General features: G+C 40.5%; 1 protein-coding gene across 1 annotated transcript; it reads left to right on the top strand.

The window, feature by feature from the left end:
* Positions 1–7119: 7119 nt before the first annotated feature.
* fgf17 (fibroblast growth factor 17) lies at positions 7120–13451 on the top strand. The gene is made up of 5 exons (XM_014171418.2): positions 7120–7646; positions 7735–7771; positions 8571–8748; positions 9456–9562; positions 12954–13451. The coding sequence occupies exons 1-5, from the start codon at positions 7615–7617 to the stop codon at positions 13242–13244; spliced, it is 645 nt and encodes a 214-aa protein (XP_014026893.1). The 5' UTR covers positions 7120–7614; the 3' UTR covers positions 13245–13451.
* Positions 13452–18226: the final 4775 nt, after the last annotated feature.

Here is an 18226-nt window from a genome sequence, read left to right as displayed (position 1 = left end):
AATACTGTGTGTGCAATAACTTCATCAAATGTTCCTTAATGTTGTCCTTTTTCTAAATGTTGGGCCTTCAAAGCACTTGATCTATGCCACATTAACAACAGTGACTATCTTCAGAAAGTGATAGGGCTTCGATTTGACCTTGTGCCTAACCCTGTTACACATGTGCCTTGAGCATGTTCAGTTGCTCTGTGACATTTTGCTCCTTAAAAATAACACAGATGCTCTGACGTCCTCGGCAGGCCTGTCTGATTCCTGCCATTGGAATTGGACAGTGTCCGGCTATTTTCATTGCCTCTCTGTGAATCGCTCTTGTCTGAGTCACTCTATTAGTTTTGAAGCCTGACATGTTACCAGCTTCTTGATCTTGTCAGATGAAGCAGTCGAACCCTGTCTGCAAATGGTGGGTGTTAATCGTGGATCAACAACTCGGGTTTCACCTGTTGAGCACCCCATTTTAGATATATATACAGTACCAGTCAAAAGTTTGGAAACACCTACTCATTCAAGGGTTTTTCTTAATTTTTACTATTTTCTACATTGTAGAATAATAGTGAAGACATCAAACGATTAAATAATACATATGGAATCATGTAGTAACCAAAAAAGTGTTCAACAAATCAAAATATATTTTAGATTTTAGATGTTTCAAAGTAGCCACCCTTTGCCTTGATTCAGCTTTGCACACTCTTGGCATTCTCTCAACCAGTTTCACCTGGAATGCTTTTCCAACAGTCTTAAGCACTTGTTGACTGCTTTTCCTTCACTCTGTGGTCCATCTCATCCCAAGCCATCTCTATTGGGTTGAGGTCAGGTGATTGTGGAGGCCAGTTCATCTGATGCAGCACTCCATCACTCTCCTTCTTGGTCAAATAGCCTTTACACAGCCTGGACGTGTGTTGGGTCACTGTCTTGTTGAAAAACAAATTATAGTCCCACTAAGCGCAAACCAGATGGGATGGTGTATTGCTGCAGAATGCTGTGGTAGCCATGCTGGTTAGGTGTGCCTTGAATTCTAAATAAACCACCGACAGTGTCACCAGCAAAACACCCCCACACCATCACACCTTCTCCTCCATGCTTCACAGTGGGAACTACACATGTGGAGATCATCCGTTCCCATACTCTGCTTCTCACAAAGACACAGCGGTTGGAACCAAAAATGTCAAATTTGGACTCATCAGACCAAACTACTTCGACCAATCTAATGTCCATTGCTCGTGTTTCTTGGCCCAAGCAAGTCTCTTCTTCTTATTGGTGTCCTTTAGTAGTGGTTCCTTTGCAGCAATTCGACCATGAAGGCCTGATTCACACGTCTCCTCTGAACAGTTGATGTGTCTGTTGAACTCTGTGAAGCATTTATTTGGGCTGCAATTTCTGAGGCTGGTAACTCTAATGAACGTATCCTCTGCAGCAGAGGTAACTCTGGATCTTCCTTTCCTGTGGCGGTCCTCATGAGAGCCAGTTTCATCATAGCGCTTGATGGTTTTTATGACTGCACTTGAATAAACTTTCAAAGTTCTTGAAATGATCCGCATTGTCTGACCTTCATGTCTTAAAGTAATGATGGACTTCTCGTTTCTCTTTGCTTATTTGAGCTGTTCTTGCCATAATATGGACTTGGTCTTTTACCAAATATGGCTATCTTCTGTATACCACCCCTATCTTGTCACAACACAACTGATTGGCTGAAACGCATTAGGAAGGAAATAAATTCCACAAATTAACTTTTAACCTGTTGGGGGTAGGGGGCAGTATTTACACGGCCGGATAAAAAACGTACCCGATTTAATCTGGTTATTACTACTGCCCAGAAACTAGAATATGCATATAATTATTGGCTTTGGATAGAAAACACCCTAAAGTTTCTAAAACTGTTTGAATGGTGTCTGTGAGTATAACAGAACTCATATGGCAGGCAAAAACCTGAGAAGATTCTGTACAGGAAGTGCCCTCTCTGACCATTCCTTGAGCTTCTTGACTCTGTTTATTGAAGACTGAGGATCTTTGCTGTAACGTGACACTTCCTACGGCTCCCATAGGCTCTCAGAACATGAATGATGTAATTCCAGCCACTGGCTGAAAAACATTAGCGCTTTTGGCAAGTGCTCGATCAGAGGACAATGGGCTGAGGCGCGTGCACGAGTCAACCCCATGTTTTATTTTCTTTCGTCTTTGAACCTAAACACGCTTTCCCGGTCGGAATATTAGCGCTTTTTTACGAGAAAAATTGCATAAAAATTGATTTTAAACAGCGGTTGACATGCTTCGAAGTACGGTAATGGAATATTTAGAATTTTTTTGTCACGAAATGCGTCGTGCGCGTCACCCTTCTTTACCATTCGGATAGTGTCTTGAACGCACGAACAAAACAGAGGATATTTGGATATAACTATGGATTATTTTGAACCAAACCAACATTTGTTATTGAAGTAGAAGTCCTGGGAGTGCATTCTGACGAAGAACAGCAAAGGTAATAACATTTTTCTTATAGTAAATCTGATTTTGGTGAGTGCTAAACTTGGTGGGTGTCTAAATAGCTAGCCCTGTAGTGCCGGGCTATCTACTCAGAATATTGCAAAATGTGCTTTCACCGAAAAGCTATTTTAAAATCGGACATAGCGAGTGCATAGAGGAGTTCTGTATCTATAATTCTTTAAATAATTGTTATGTTTTTTGTGAACGTTTATCGTGAGTAATTTAGTAAATTCACCGGAAGTTTGCGGGGGTATGCTAGTTCTGAACGTCACATGCTAATGTAAAAAGCTGTTTTTTGATATAAATATGAACTTGATTGAACAAAACATGCATGTATTGTATAACATAATGTCCTAGGGTTGTCATCTGATGAAGATCATCAAAGGTTAGTGCTGCATTTAGCTGTGTTTTGGGTTTATGTGACATTATATGCTAGCTTGAAAAATGGGTGTCTGATTATTTCTGGCTGGGTACTCTGCTGACATAATCTAATGTTTTGCTTTCGTTGTAAAGCCTTTTTGAAATCGGACAGTGTGGTTAGATTAACGAGAGTCTTGTCTTCAAAATGGTGTAAAATAGTCATATGTTTGAGAAATTGAATAATAGCATTTCTAAGGTATTTGAATAACGCGCCACGGGATTCAACTGGCTGTTGAGTAGGTGGGACGATTTCGTCCCGCCGACCCTAGAGAGGTTAACAAGGCAAACCTGTTAATTGAAATGCATTCCAGGTGACTACTTCATGAAGCTGGTTGAGAGAATGCCAAGAGTGTGTAAAACTGTCATCAAGGCAAAGGGTTGCTACTTTGAAGAATCCCAAATGCAAAATATATTTTGATTTGTTTAACACTGTTTTGGTTACTACATGATTCCATATGTGTTATTTCTGATATCTTCACAATTATTCTACAATGTAGAAAATAATAAAAATAAAGAAAAACCCTGGAATGAGTAGGTGTGTCCAAACTTTTGACTGGTACTGTATATTTTTATTATATGGTGTTTTGACTAGGCCTGTACTGTGTCTTCCAATACTAGCAAATGCACTTACTCTAATATAGCAGCATACATCATATTTTGATGTGTTGGCAATAACTCTGGACCCATTCAAATTCTGTGTGCGCATGTGTGCGTGTGTGTGTGCGTGTGTGTGTGTGTGTGTGTGCGAAGGGTTGTAGGCCAAGGCTCATTACAGATAAAGGGGGTGGGGAAACTAGTTCAAATTTATTGCCTGTGTCAGCTGTGTCAAATTTGGCAAGCTCAAATGGTCAGCTTGCAAATGGTTGGGGTATACGTAGGGGTCAGAGGCCTTTCTAATATCCACAAATCTGTACATTTTGAGCACACTCTACATGTATAAATAAAAACATAGGATTAAAGGAATTAGATTAAAGTTAATTACGTTAGTAAAATGTTGATACATTTTTACAAATGTCTCATCATTTATCTCTCACGTCTGAGTATGACAGTTCTAGAAAAAGTCCTCTCTAACAGAACATTCTATAAGAGGCAAGTATGTATGTTCTGTCATACAGACTTTGGACAACCAGAGCAATGGCGAGAGCCCTCCTATAAGTCTATGGTGCCCTCTCATCAGAGCACTGCGGAGTGACCTAATAGCAGGGGTTTGGGTGGCATGAGTGGAGATGCTCCACTGCTGTGCAAGCATCCACAGTGGCAATCCACAGACATTCTCCAAGCTCATCTTCTGAAACAATCTGAGTTTTTATCATTCATAAAGAGGACCACCCACTTTCTAAACCTTTGCCTCTATTTTTGCAGGGTCAGAAAAGAGTGTCCAGTTGTTCTTTATGGTGGAGATCTTTACGATGTAGTTGGAGCTGTTGGGAGACCACCAATCGTCCTTTCACTTGTTACTGGAGGTACAGTAGCTCTGAAGTATACTGGATCAAGATTGTCATGTGTTGACGAAGTTACTCAAAATAATAAGTAATTACAAGTAGTGATACTGTATAGTGAGGGTTTAACGCTGTCCATAACTTTATGCAGGCAGCCTTTGGTCAACTGGTGGCAAAACATGAATTGATTTGAGGTAGGTAAAAAACATGGTCATTGCATGACGAGGAATAACATTTTCACATCTGATTTGTCTGATTTTGGGAGACAAGTTATGCTCTAAGGTGGTCTCTGTTTAAATATGGGTGTGTCTATACATTTACAATCACATATGATCAGTTTCACATTGAAGCATGACACTTGAGTCAGATCTATCTGCCCACCTGTCATGGGTTTCTGCAGTTCCACCCAAGTCTTTTTAAAAAGTCACCCCCCTCTCTCTCTCTCCTGAGGTTCAAAGAATTCTGTGCCTTTTCTGTGGGTGGCTGTAGGTGCCCGCTTTTCAGTGAAAGTCTGGTTACTTCCATCACAGCTTTAGCGCCAGTAAAGCCAGTGGAGACATGAATAAATAAGATCAGGTTGCAAGGCCTCAGATCTCACCGTCACTTTGTAAACTGAAGTGGGGGTGTGTGTTGGGGGGAGGGGGGGAGTAGACGAGCGGCATTTCATGAAGCCACTTCTCTTTTTTTCGTTATACATCCCACTCCCAAAAAATATTGCTGACACCAGAGCAAGGCAGCCTGCTGGAGATGAATTCCACAGTGATGAGGCTAGCTACTGCAAAAGCTCTCTCTCCCTTCAGCCACTCCCCAAATTTCTGCTAGTTAGCTCCTAAAATTGGAGTCTAGTCACAAGAGCTAAACATCCCACACTGCCGTGTTTCTACATATAGCAGTGTGTAATAACCCTTTTGAACCACAGTCATATTCATCACCCACTATACCAATATATAGATAGAAAATACTAGAGACATGAAACATTAAGGATGGCAATGTCTTCAAAACTACTTGTGATGAGCAACCAAAAATGTTCATTTTATGAGTGAAAGGTCAATGGGTGGGGTGGACTAGTGGAGGTGGCGTGTGGTGGTGGTATGGGGTGGTGGTGGGGCTTTAATTGTCCCCGGCACAAGGTGCACCTGTGTAATGATCATGCTGTTTAATCAGCTTCTTGATATGCCACACCTGTCAGATTCTTTAAAAAGTGAATATTGGAATTGTACAAGCAGACTAAGCTGAAGACAGGATCAAATATCAACAGATGCCTGGCAAATAGATTTTCCAGGTGATGTGGTGTCTATTATTGCTGCATAAGAAATTGTGGTTTATTTTTGTATTGCTGTATATGCATCTATATGTATACATAAAAATGTGTTTGGAGAATGTTTCCTTACTCTCAAATCATGAATGTTACCTTGCTTGTCTGCAACTTTGTTTTTTGTTTTGTTTTTTACACCAAAAAACATTGTTTGTTGTTGGATTATGTCAGAGACTACAGCTTGGGCAGCGCAACTTGATGGATGGACTGACTGACCACTTTTAAGAAGTGACATTAACAAGTGGAATCAACTGCTACGAAGTCTGTCACTGGCTACCAATGCCTGTCACACATTCAGCAGAATGAGTTGTCAGAGATGCTTAACTGCTGTTGCTACAACTTGTCAGAGATGCTTAACTTCTGGCTGAACAGAGGGCCAGTGATGTGAGCGGTGGACGATGTAAACACTGGGACTTGCTAAATTCTTGCACAGAGCCCACATTACACAATGTAGTGTTTGAATGTAGCCTTTAATGGTAGGAAATGTATATTAAACTATAACAGTGCAAGGTTTTCCAATTGTCAAACTTGTCTCATGCAATCTGTGCTGCTAGGTTTAAGAATATCTGTAGTTCATGTGCTGTGTTAGATATCAGAGTAACTAAAGAAATAAAGAAATTCTAACATCATTTCATATAACATTAATTACAACTCATGTATTGCACTGAAACAATAAATTGTGCAATTATCAAAGTCTCTCAGAGACATAACCATAACCTCGATGACGGCTTTGACACTGGTGAAAGCCTAGACAAAAATAGACCTTAATTCAATGAATGCCAGTTTAACCAGCGAAAAATAAGAATCCTGTTAACATCAGTTAGTCATCAATTAGTGATGTTGATTAGGCTACTACACATTGGCTTATCTCACCAGACTACCCTTGCATCATGACGAAACAGCCTATTGTGAAAATGATTTGTTTTACACATTAGCTGAACGTGTGAGCAGTCAACTGCTCAACGAGAAAGAATGGAAAGGCGATGGAGTATTTGGCACATCATTGCCACACCCCTTCAAGTGACATTAAGCTACTCACTTATGTATACAGTGATTAATTATGATCTAAATGCATTATAACATAGTTGATAAAACGCATTTTATATCCGTCACGAGAGAGAGAGATGAAAAACAAGATGTAGGGTTACATTAAAACTTTTCTTGTAATCAGTCTTTTTAATCTTGTGTATTTTAATAAAATTAAACAAACATACGAAGTTCATGCTGATATGCATACTGCATGTTGGTTCATTTGTCGTTAATTGCGTAGGCTAATAATATGCGTAATATTGTGCGTAAAACATACCCAAAGTGTATCCATTACCATCTGCACCAGGGAGCTACAAAACCTTTTGCCCCAATTTCTTCCACTTTACAGTCATCTGTGCCCTGCCCACCCACAATACAAAACCTCCAACTCCCAACTCGTGGGAGGGACCTGCCTTTCAACATTTAACCACTGCCCAGCAAGAGGCCAAGACGCGCTGAGTAAGAGGGCTTTTTAAACGTGTAATTACTTGGGGCTACATCGTGGCTACATTGCGATACAGTACCTATGGGTGACACTTTTCTTCTCTTGAAATAAACATCCAAATGGTAATAGCTAATAGTTTTTCCTGTGGACTTTGGAAGTTTGACTCTAAAATGTATGATGGATCTCGGTGACTCTCTTGGTTGCAGACTTTTTGGATACTCTCAGGAAGACCTGCACACTTCAACAAACATGCAGTAACTGGAGTATAAGATTTTCCCCAACACCATGATGTTTTTCTCATATGAATTTATGAAGAAGGTGTTTCACATCTGAAAGTTGGTGTGTGAATGGAATAAACTCATAAACTAACAAGAGACACGGAGTGGACAGGTCAAGCGGATGCAAGGGAACTCTTGGATTATTTTGGATCCGTTGGGAATATTAGGCTACTTGCTCTCTGTGAAGAAAAACATTTGCGATTGGATGAAAGAATGTATGGAATAAATCAGCGCTGTATTTACATGTAAGAAGAATACCCTTTGAAACATTCTTATCAAAACAGATTGCATTGTTGGTGACAATGTTTTATTTATTGTGATTTTATTTTGCAGATCTTTTCATTTCTTCGTGTTGTGGTGCCATGCTCAGGTAAACCCTCTTCCATAGTTCCTCGCAGATTGCAGATTGATTCCTCGCAGATTGATTGTATAGACAGTTTGGGGCGACAGGTAGCCTAGTGGTTAGACCGTTGGGCCAATAACCGAAAGGTTGCTAGATCGAATCCCCGAGCTGACAAGGTACCAATCTGTCTTTCTGCCCCTGAACAAGGCAGTTAACCGACTGTTCATAGGCCGTCATTGTAAATGAGAATTTGTTCTTAACAGACTTGCCTAGTTAAATAAAGGTTAAATAAAAACATATATAGGCATCTCCCACTGGGCACAGACGTCAGTAGTTCAACGTCCAGTTTTGATTAACATTTGGTTTAGATGACGTGAAATCAACCAAAATATCACCATGTTAGTTAGATTAAAAATAGGGTGAAAAAAAAGACGAAATGGCCTTATGTTGAATACTTGTTGCAAATCCAATTCGTTTTCCACGTTGATTCAACGTCATCACATTGCTTTTTGGGGGGTTGAAATAACGTGTAAACAACGTTGATTCATCTAGTTTTTGGCTGATGATAAAAATTATTTAAAGTGCTTGCTTGCTCCTGAATGCACTTAATATGGCTAATGTCACACAATATTTTGTGATACCCCAGTATTTGATATGATGGGCTTTTGTTTTACCAAATCATTTACAAACTCAGATTTTTTATTGTTTGGATTGAGTTATTCAGTGAGCCTCTCCTCAGGCGGTGGTTGGTTATTTTAGAAGAAAAAAAATAGAGGTTAGAAGAAAATTCTATATGTGATTTTATTTTTCCCTTTTGCATAAAAAGGGGGAGAATCACCCGTCTCCTAATTTTAACCAGTATGTGATGGAGCAGGGCGCAATGACGGACCAGCTTAGCCGGCGACAGGTCAGGGTTTATCAACTATACAGCCGGACCAGCGGGAAGCACGTCCAGATACAGGGCAAGAGGGTCGCCGCTACTGCTGAGGACGGCAACAATTACGGTAAGTTGTTCCCATGACACAATGGTGGCTGCATTTGGGCAAAGTATCTGTTTTCAACCAGTCGGAGCCATGCATACAAGGCTAAAGGCTTATGAATAGTTTTTAATGAGGACTGCATTTGTAATGAGCTGTCTGTCTATGAAGAGGTCTGCAGGGCTAGCCTAGGCTACTTGCCCACCTATTGCTGGCCCGACACTCTGTGGGGCTGTATGTTCATTTAGCCTTCCTACTGTATCTAAACCCTTGTCTGGCGAATCAGACCAAGTCTTTTGTCCTGGTCCAATACACAATCCAGTTGTTAACCCTAATTAACCAGGGGGTAAATCAATTGACCCATAGGACAACTGCATTTGGGATTTGTTGTATTCCACTTCCATTACTTTTGTCTTCAAACATGATTAATGATAACACTTAATGAATCATCGCAATGGTTCGTTAATATGTCTCAAACCTGAAACACATAATATCTCACATAGTGTTGGTCTCTCTCCAGTAAATGTCAGTTTATTTTAGGATCTCCATTTTGCATATTATTTTCTTGTAGGCCAATAGATGGCAGACAGTTTATTTTTGGCTTTATACAGGTTTGGATTATTCTACTTCCATCTAAGATTTTGAATAAAATACACTTGTTATGTAGTAAATTTACATATGCCTAGTGGATTTATCACACCGTTTTCATGTGGATATTTGTGTGGATGTTGTAGCACGTCTTTTTGTAGAGACTGACACCTTTGGCAGTCGGGTTCGGATCAAAGGTGCAGAGAGTGGACGCTACCTCTGTATGAACCGGAAGGGGAAACTGGTTGGAAAGGTATGATATCAAATCCACATCACTTTCAAAGTTGTAAGAATTCCAGCTTGCTCGTTTCCTTGTTGGTCATTATGTATACTGAACAAAAATATAAACGCAACAGGCAACAATTTCAATAAATTTACTGACTTACAGTTCATATTAGGAAATCAGTCAATTGAAATAAACTCATTAGGCCCAAATCTATGGATATCACAATTGGGCAGGGGCACAGCCATGGGTGGATTTGGGAGGGCATAGACCCACCCACTGGGGAGCCAGGCCCAGCCAATCAGAATGAGTTTTTCCCCATAAAAGGGCTTTATTAAGGACAGAAATACTCCTCAGTTTCATCAGCTGTCCGGGTGGCTGGTCGCAGACGATCCCGCAGGTGAATAAAGCCAGATGTGGAGGTCCTGGGCTGGCGTGGTTACACGTGGTCTGCGGTTGTGAGGCAGGTTGGACGTACTGCCAAATTCTCTAAAACGACGATGGAGGCAGCTTATGGTCAAGAAATTAACATTAAATTCTCTGGCAACAGCTCTGGTGGACATTCCTGCAGTCAGCAGGCCAATTGCACACTCCCTCAAAACTTGAGACATCTGTGGCACTATATTGTGTGACAAAACTGCACATTTTAGAGTGGCCTTTTATTGTCCCCAGCACAAGGTGCACTTGATCATGCTGTTTAATCAGCTTCTTGATATGCCACCCTTTGTCAGGTGGATGGATTATCTTGGCAAAGGAGAAATGTTCACTAACAGGGATGTAAACAAATGTGTGCACAAATGCACACATTTGAGAGAAATAAGCTTTTTGTGCTCATGGAACATTTCTGGGATCTTTTATTTCAGCTCATGAAACACTTTACATGTTGCGTTTATATTCACCTGCGGGATCGTCTGAGACCAGTGTTCAGTATAATTGTTATTGTAAATAAACAAATAGAAAATCATTTAAAGAGTTTGGTTAGCTAAATAGTGAAACTGCAAAAAAACTGATGTACACTACCATTCAAAAGTTTGGGGTCACTTAGAAATGTCCTTGTTTTTGAAAGAAAAGCACATTTTTGTCCATTAAAATAACATCAAATTGATCAGAAATACAGTGTAGACATTGTTAATGTTGTAAATGACTATTGTAGCTGGAAACAGCAGATTTGTAATGGAATATCTACATAGGTGTACAGAGGCCAATTATCAGTAACCATCACTCCTGTGTTCCAATGGCACGTTGTGATAGCTAATCCAAATGTATAATTTTAAAAGGCTAATTGATCATTAGAAAACCCTTTTGCAATTATGTTAGCACAGCTGAAAACGGTTGTCCTGATTAAAGAAGCAATAAAACTGGCCTTCTTTAGACTAGTTGAGTATCTGGAGCATCAGCATTTGTGGGTTCGATTACAGGCTCAAAATGGCCAGAAACAAAGCACTTTCTTCTGAAACTTATCAGTCTATTCTTGTTCTGAGAAATGAAGGCTAATCCATGCAAGAAATTGCCAAGAAACTGAAGATCTCTTACAACGCTGTGTACTACTCCCTTCACAGAACAGTGCAAACTGGCCTTAACCAGAATAGAAAGAGGAGTGAAAGGCCCTGGTGAACAACTGAGCAAGTACATTAGAGTTTTTAATTTGAAAAATAGATGTATCACAAGTCCTCAACTGGTAGGTTCATTAAATAGTATCCGCAAAACACCAGTCTCAACGTCAACAGTGAAGAGGTGACTCCAGGATGCTGGCCTTCTAGGCAGATTTGCAAAGAAAACGCCATATCTCAGACTGGCAAATAAATAAAAAAGACTAAGATGGGCAAAAGAATACAGACACTGGACAGAGGAACTCTGCCTAGAAGGCCAGCATCCCGGAGTGTTCTGCCACACCTGTTCTGTGAAGGGAGTAGTACACAGTGTTGTACGAGATCTTCAGTTTCTTGGCAATTTTTCGTATGGAATAGCCTTCATTTCTCAGAACAAGAATAGACTGACGAGTTTCAGAAGAAAGTTATTTGTTTCTGGCCATTTTGAGCCTGTAATCGAACCCACAAATGCTGATGCTCCAACTAGTCTAAAGAAGGCCAGTTAAGTTGCTTCTTTAATCAGGACAACCATTTTCAGCTGTGCTAACATAATTGCAAAAGGGTTTTCTCAAGATCAATATGCTTTTTAAAATGATAAACTTGGATTAGCTAACACAACGTGCCATTGGAACACAGGAGTGATGGTTACTGATAATTGGCCTCTGTATGCCTATGTAGATATTCAGTAAAAAATCTGCTGTTTCCAGCTACAATAGTTACAACATTAACAATATGTACACTGTATTTCTGATCAATTTGATGTTATTTTAATGCACCAAAAATGTGCTTTTCTTTCAAAAACAAGGACATTTCTAAGTGACCCCAAACTTTTGAACGGTAGTGTATACTTACTAAAATTGTATTTGTCACATGCGCCTAATACAACAGGTGTAGTAGACTACTGTGAAATGCTTGCTTTTGAGCCCTTTCCCAACAATTCAGAGTTAAAAAGTAAGAAAAATATGAGATATACGTGACTTATATTGTGTTATAATGCTACTTATTTGTAATTTTATTCATTAGCCTGGCTAGGGTCGGTGACAGAGAGACAACCCAACTTGTATTTCATGTAGCATTACAGTTTCAAGGCATGGGAGAAACTCTCCTCACTCCATTTGGTGGTTGGTCAGGAGTCAACCCTCCACTTCTTGAATGGAAACAGAAAATATGTATTCAGTGTTGTCTACTTGCCATGAGAAATAAAGGGTTTCATCTCGCATCATCTTTTTCATCTGTCATCATCATTTTAAAAGATTAGGTTCTGGTTTAATCTAGTGAATAAATAAATGTAGATAAAGGGTGTAGCTTTCTAGTGGTTCCTCTCATTTGAAAAACTTAGGTTAGAGAGGAATAGTTTGCTAATACTTCTCACAACTCCTACAATATAGTTATCGTTGTGTGGTTTGGATATGCTGCTAATAATTCGTACTTATTTTAAATACATTCTTCACTATTCCTAGTTTACTCGTAGTTTATTGGCTGTACTGATACAGTATGTGGTATCTTCCTTGTAGTTTTAACAAAACTGTCTCAAAATGTAGATACAATGGGTTTGACCTTGTCATGTAGGATACTATTTGGCTTGTCTTGTACACATTGTTTGCATTTGTTTGTAATTGTTAATAGTTCTGTGTTTCATTACAATATTGAAGTATTCAATTTTGTTTGGAGCGTGGAAATGAATAGATAGCAGTGTAGTTCAGAGGGAAATACTGTAAGTAGCCTAATCAGATGTTGTTTTTAATATGCCTTCTAGTAGTGGTGCTAAACTGTGTATGTGCCTATAAACTTGGATTTGACTTAGTCTTTCCTCTCTCTCATCCTTTCAACAGCCTGATGGCAGAAGCAGGGATTGTATCTTCACAGAGATTGTTCTGGAGAACAATTACACTGCCTTCCAGAATGCCAAGTATGAGGGTTGGTATGTGGCTTTCACCAGGAAAGGGAGGCCCATCAAAGCCTCCAAGACGAGGGAGAACCAGAGAGAGGTCCATTTCATCAAGAGGCTACACAAGGGCCCACTACCTTTCCCCAACATGGACAGAATCAAACAATTTGAGTTTATCAGTTTTCCACCCACCCGTCGAGCGAAACGGAACAGGAAATCACAGACTGCTGCCTAGTACAGAACAAATTGGACTATTATTGAGGAAAAATTGTAATTTTATTTTTGTATGTTTTTAATATGTGAAGATACTTAAAATGCAAAAAAGTCTAAAGTAATTTTTTTGTAAAATGATCCCATGTAAATCATGTAAGAGAGTAAATGAGATTTATGTATATATTTAATATGACAGTGTGTACAGTGAGGGAAAAAAGTATTTGATCCCCTGCTGATTTTGTATGTTTGCCCACTGACAAAGAAATGATCAGTCTATAATTTTAATGGTAGGTTTATTTGAACAGTGAAAGACAGAATAACAACAAAAAAAATCCAGAAAAACGCATGACTAAAATTTTATAAATTGATTTGTATTTTAATGAGGGAAATAAGTATTTGACCCCCTCTCAATCAGAATGATTTCTGGCTCCGAGGTGTCTTTTATACAGGTAATGAGCTGAGATTAGGAGCACACTCTTAAAGGGAGTGCTCCTAATCTCAGTTTGTTACCTGTATAAAAGACACCTGTCCACAGAAGCAATCAATTAATCAGATTCCAAACTCTCCACCATGGCCAAGACCAAAGAGCTCTCCAAGGATGTCAGGGACAAGATTGTAGTCCTCCACAAGGCTGGAATGGGCTACAAGACCATCGCCAAGCAGCTTGGTGAGAAGGTGACAACAGTTGGTGCGATTATTCGCAAATGGAAGAAACACAAAAGAGCTGTCAATCTCCCTCGGCCATGCAAGATCTCACCTCGTGGAGTTGCAATGATCATGAGAACGGTGAGGAATCAGCCCAGAACTACACGGGAGGATCTTGTCAATGATCTCAAGGCAGCTGGGACCATAGTCACCAAGAAAACAATTGGTAACACACTACGCCGTGAAGGACTGAAATCCTGCAGCGCCCGCAAGATCCCCCTGCTCAAGAAAGCACATATACATGCCCGTCTGAAGTTTGCCAATGAACATCTGAATGATTCAGAGGACAACTGGGTGAAAATGTTGTGGTCAGATGAGACCAAAATGGAGCTCTTTGGCATCAACTCAACTCGCTGTGTTTGGAGGAGGAGGAATGCTGCCTATGACCCCAAGAACACCATCCCCACCGTCAAACATGGTGGTGGAAACATTATGCTTTGGGGGTGTTTTTCTGCTAAGGGGACAGGACAATTTCACCGCATCAAAGGGACGATGGACGGGGCCATGTACCGTCAAATCTTGGGTGAGAACCTCCTTCCCTCAGCCAGGGCATTGAAAATGGGTCGTGGATGGGTATTCCAGCATGACAATGACCCAAAACACACGGCCAAGGCAACAAAGGAGTGGCTCAAGAAGAAGCACATTAAGGTCCTGGAGTGGCCTAGTCAGTCTCCAGACCTTAATCCCATAGAAAATCTGTGGAGGGAACTGAAGGTTTGAGTTGCCAAACGTCAGCCTCGAAACCTTAATGACTTGGAGAAGATCTGCAAAGAGGAGTGGGACAAAATCCCTCCTGAGATGTGTGCAAACCTGGTGGCCAACTACAAGAAACGTCTGACCTGGTTTTGCCACCAAGTACTAAGTCATGTTTTGCAGAGGGGTCAAATACTTATTTCCCTCATTAAAATGCAAATCATTTTACAACATTTTTGACATGCGTTTTTGTGGATTTTTGTTGTTGTTATTCTGTCTCTCACTGTTAAAATAAACCTGATAATTTCTTTGTCAGTGGACAAACGTACAAAATCAGCAGGGGATCAAATACTTTTTTCCCTCACTGTATGTATGTGTTTTCTTTTGCTTTTTGATTGGTCCTGTGACAGAGTGGGTATAGGATAGGTACATTAATAAACATGTTCAGCTTGGTTAACACAAAACTTAAGCATGACAAATGCAACATTTTACCTTTAGATTATCTCTCTCATATGATATGATTGCTTTCTTGGTACTAGTGCTGAAATTGATTTCTAAGTTAATTAAGAAAACCTCTTCAGAAATGTACAGGAAGTAGTAATGTTCTTGTTTCACAGATCAGTATGCACAACCAGTGCATAAAAAATGTATCCAGTATAAAAATCTGTAGCCAAGTGGCATATCATTCTAATGAACAGCTATGCCAAGACATGATTCATTGCTCAGGTATGATTCTTTAAATCAGGGGTGTCAAACTCTTTCCATGGAGGGCTGAGTGTCTGCAGGTCTTTGGTTTTTCCTTTTAATTAAGACCTATAAAATCAGGTGAGGGGAGTTCCTTATTAATTAGTGACCTTAATTCATCAATCAAGTACAAGGGTGAAGCGAAAATCTGCATACACTCTGCCCTCTGTGGAATGAGTTTGATATGTGCTTTAAATCATCCACCTACCAATATGTAGCCTAGCTACTGTACTTATAGTCAGAAATATGAAATAATTTGCGTACTATCAAAGTAAGACATGTACTTATTATACTTACTCAATTTCATGCTATTAATTCTGTTGCTTAGCCCTACTGTTTTGTACAATTACGTAAATGCTTCATTCAACAACAACAATCAAACTAACTCCTAACGCCATTCATTTTCTGTTTAGGATGAACTTGTCATGATTCCAAATGATCAATCACATGGATTTATGGCACTGTTATGACAGATCCAAAATTATATTGCCACTAAGCCTTTTATCAAGGAATAGGCCAATAATATTGTGGAGATTATCGCTTGTAATGAACTTGGCAAGGAAGTAAGACATGGGTATTACAATTAATTATCATTAATAGCAAGAGATGTGGTCTTATGTTTATTTAATATTAATTTGATCTATTTTCAACCTGAGGTGCTGGAGGTGCCACTGGAGGTGCTGATCCATTCATCCCTCACATCTGTCTTTTATTCAATCATCATCAAAAGCCAGATAAGAGCATCCATTTCCAATACTGGGGTTTGTGTAATGCTATTATAGGGACATTTTCCCCCCATCCTTTCATAATAGTGCTTAAATAAATTAGCCTGCTGACACATCCAAATGTAACTCAATGGAGTAGGTATCCTAATTACAGTGTCCCCACCCCCCCTTAACTAGTGGTATACACTGAGTGTACCAGAGATTAGGAACACATTCCTAATATTGACTTGGAAGCCCCCTCTCAGAACAGCCTCAATTCATTGGGGGCATGGACTCTACAAGGTGTCGAAAGCGTTCCTCAGGGATGCTGGCCCATATTGACTCCAATGCTTCCCACAGTTGCGTCAAGTTGACTGGATGTCCTCTGGGTGGTGGACCTGTCTTGATACAGACAGGAAACAGTGTATTCTTGACCTGCGTGCCTGGCACCTACTACCATACCCCGTTCAAAGGCACTTTTGTCTTGCCCATTCACCCTTTGAAAGGCACACATACACAATCCATGTCTCAATTGTCAAGGCTAAAAATCCTTCTTTAACCTGTCTCCTCCCCTTTATCTACAATGATTGAAGTGGATTTAACAAGTGACATCAATTAGGGATCATGACTTTCACCTGGTCAGTCTTTTTAAAATGTTTTTCTTCTGCTAATACTGGGATGATTGAAGTGGAGTAACAGTTCACTCTAGTGGTTATCATTGTATACTGCAACGGTAATTGTGCCCCATTGGGCTGATCAAGTCATTTTTGTTTGCTTCAGGTTTTTTGGTAGGATAAGCCCAAAAACCCCATTAGAATAAACTGACCCTGGACCTGCACTCGCTGTGTTAGAAAAGCTACCACCATGAAAAGCTACAACCGTGTGACAAACGGAAACATGACTGTAAAGAGTTTCTCAATAGATCCCTTTCTGTATTTACAAACATTGCCACACAAGGGCGATCTGCGTAAATTGGTGGAGGACAAGTCAATGTGCGGGGTGCACAGGTTAGTCGAGGTAATTTGTAAATGTAGCTAGGGGTGAATTGACTATGCATAGATAATAAACAGTGAGTAGCAGCAGTGTACAAAAAATGGGGGGGACGGGTCAATTTAAAATAGTCTAGTGGCCATTTGATTAATTGTTCAACAGTCTTATGGCTTGAGGGTAGAAGCTGTTAAGGAGACTTTTGGTCCTAGACTTCTTTACCTCCTGCTGTGTGGTAGCAGAGAAAACAGTCTATGACTTGGGTGACTGGAGTCTCTGACAATTTTTTCGGCTTTCCTCTGACACCGCCTAGTATATATGTCCTGGATGGCAGGAAGCTTGGCCCCAGTGACGTCCCGGGCAGTACGAACTACCCTCTGTAGCGCCTTACGGTCAGGAATCGAACAGCTGCCATACCAGGCAGTGATGCAACTGGTCAGGATGCTCTCGATGGTGTAGCTGTAGAACTTTTTGAGGATCTGGGGACCCATGCCAAATATTTTCAGTCTCCTGCGGGGAAAGGGTGTTGTCGTGCCCTCTTCACGACTGTCTTGGTGTGTTTGGACCATGTTAGTTTGTTGGTGATGTGGACACCAAGGAACTTGAAACTCTCAACCCGCTCCACTACAGCCATGTCTGATGAGAATGGGGGCCTGTTCGGCCAACCTTTTCCTGTAGTCCACGATCAGCTACTTTGTCTTGCTCATATGGAGGGAGAGGTTGTTGTCCTGGCACCACACTTCCAGGTCGCTGACTTCCTCCCTATAGGCTGTCTCATCGTTGTCGGTGATCAGGCCTACCACTGTTGTGTCGTCACCAAACTTCATGATGGTGTTGGAATAGTTCACCCACGCAGTCGTGGGTGAACAGGGAGTACAGGATGGGACTAAGTACACAACCCTGAAGGGCCCGAGTGTTGAGGATCAGCGTGGTAAACGTGTTGTTGCCAACTCTTACCACCTGGGGGCAGCCCATCAGGAAGTCCAGGATCCAGTTGCAGAAGGAGGTGTTAAGTCCCAGGGTGATGAGCTTTGTGAGAACTATGGTGTTGAATGCTGAGCTGTAGTCAATGAACAGCATTCTCACATACAGTTGAAGTCGGAAGTTTACATACACTTAGGTTGGAGTCAGTAAAACTTGTTTTTCAACCACTCCACAAATTTCTTGTTAA

The sequence above is a fragment of the Salmo salar genome, chromosome ssa24 (genome assembly GCF_905237065.1).
Source record: "Salmo salar chromosome ssa24, Ssal_v3.1, whole genome shotgun sequence".
Classification (NCBI taxonomy): Eukaryota; Metazoa; Chordata; class Actinopteri; order Salmoniformes; family Salmonidae; genus Salmo; species Salmo salar.
Note: the sequence above shows the minus strand (reverse complement) of the source record. Positions and strands in the feature narration are given on the sequence as shown.

What these genes read in the sequence shown, in the direction of transcription:
- fgf17 (XM_014171418.2), top strand. Translation starts at nt 7,615, where the DNA reads ATGTATGGAATAAATCAGCGCTGTATTTACAT. An exon ending in AATCAGCGCTGTATTTACAT is followed by an intron (nt 7,647 to 7,734) that starts GTAAGAAGAATA and finishes TTTATTTTGCAG; the next exon opens with ATCTTTTCATTTCTTCGTGT. An exon ending in TGTTGTGGTGCCATGCTCAG is followed by an intron (nt 7,772 to 8,570) that starts GTAAACCCTCTT and finishes TTGCATAAAAAG; the next exon opens with GGGGAGAATCACCCGTCTCC.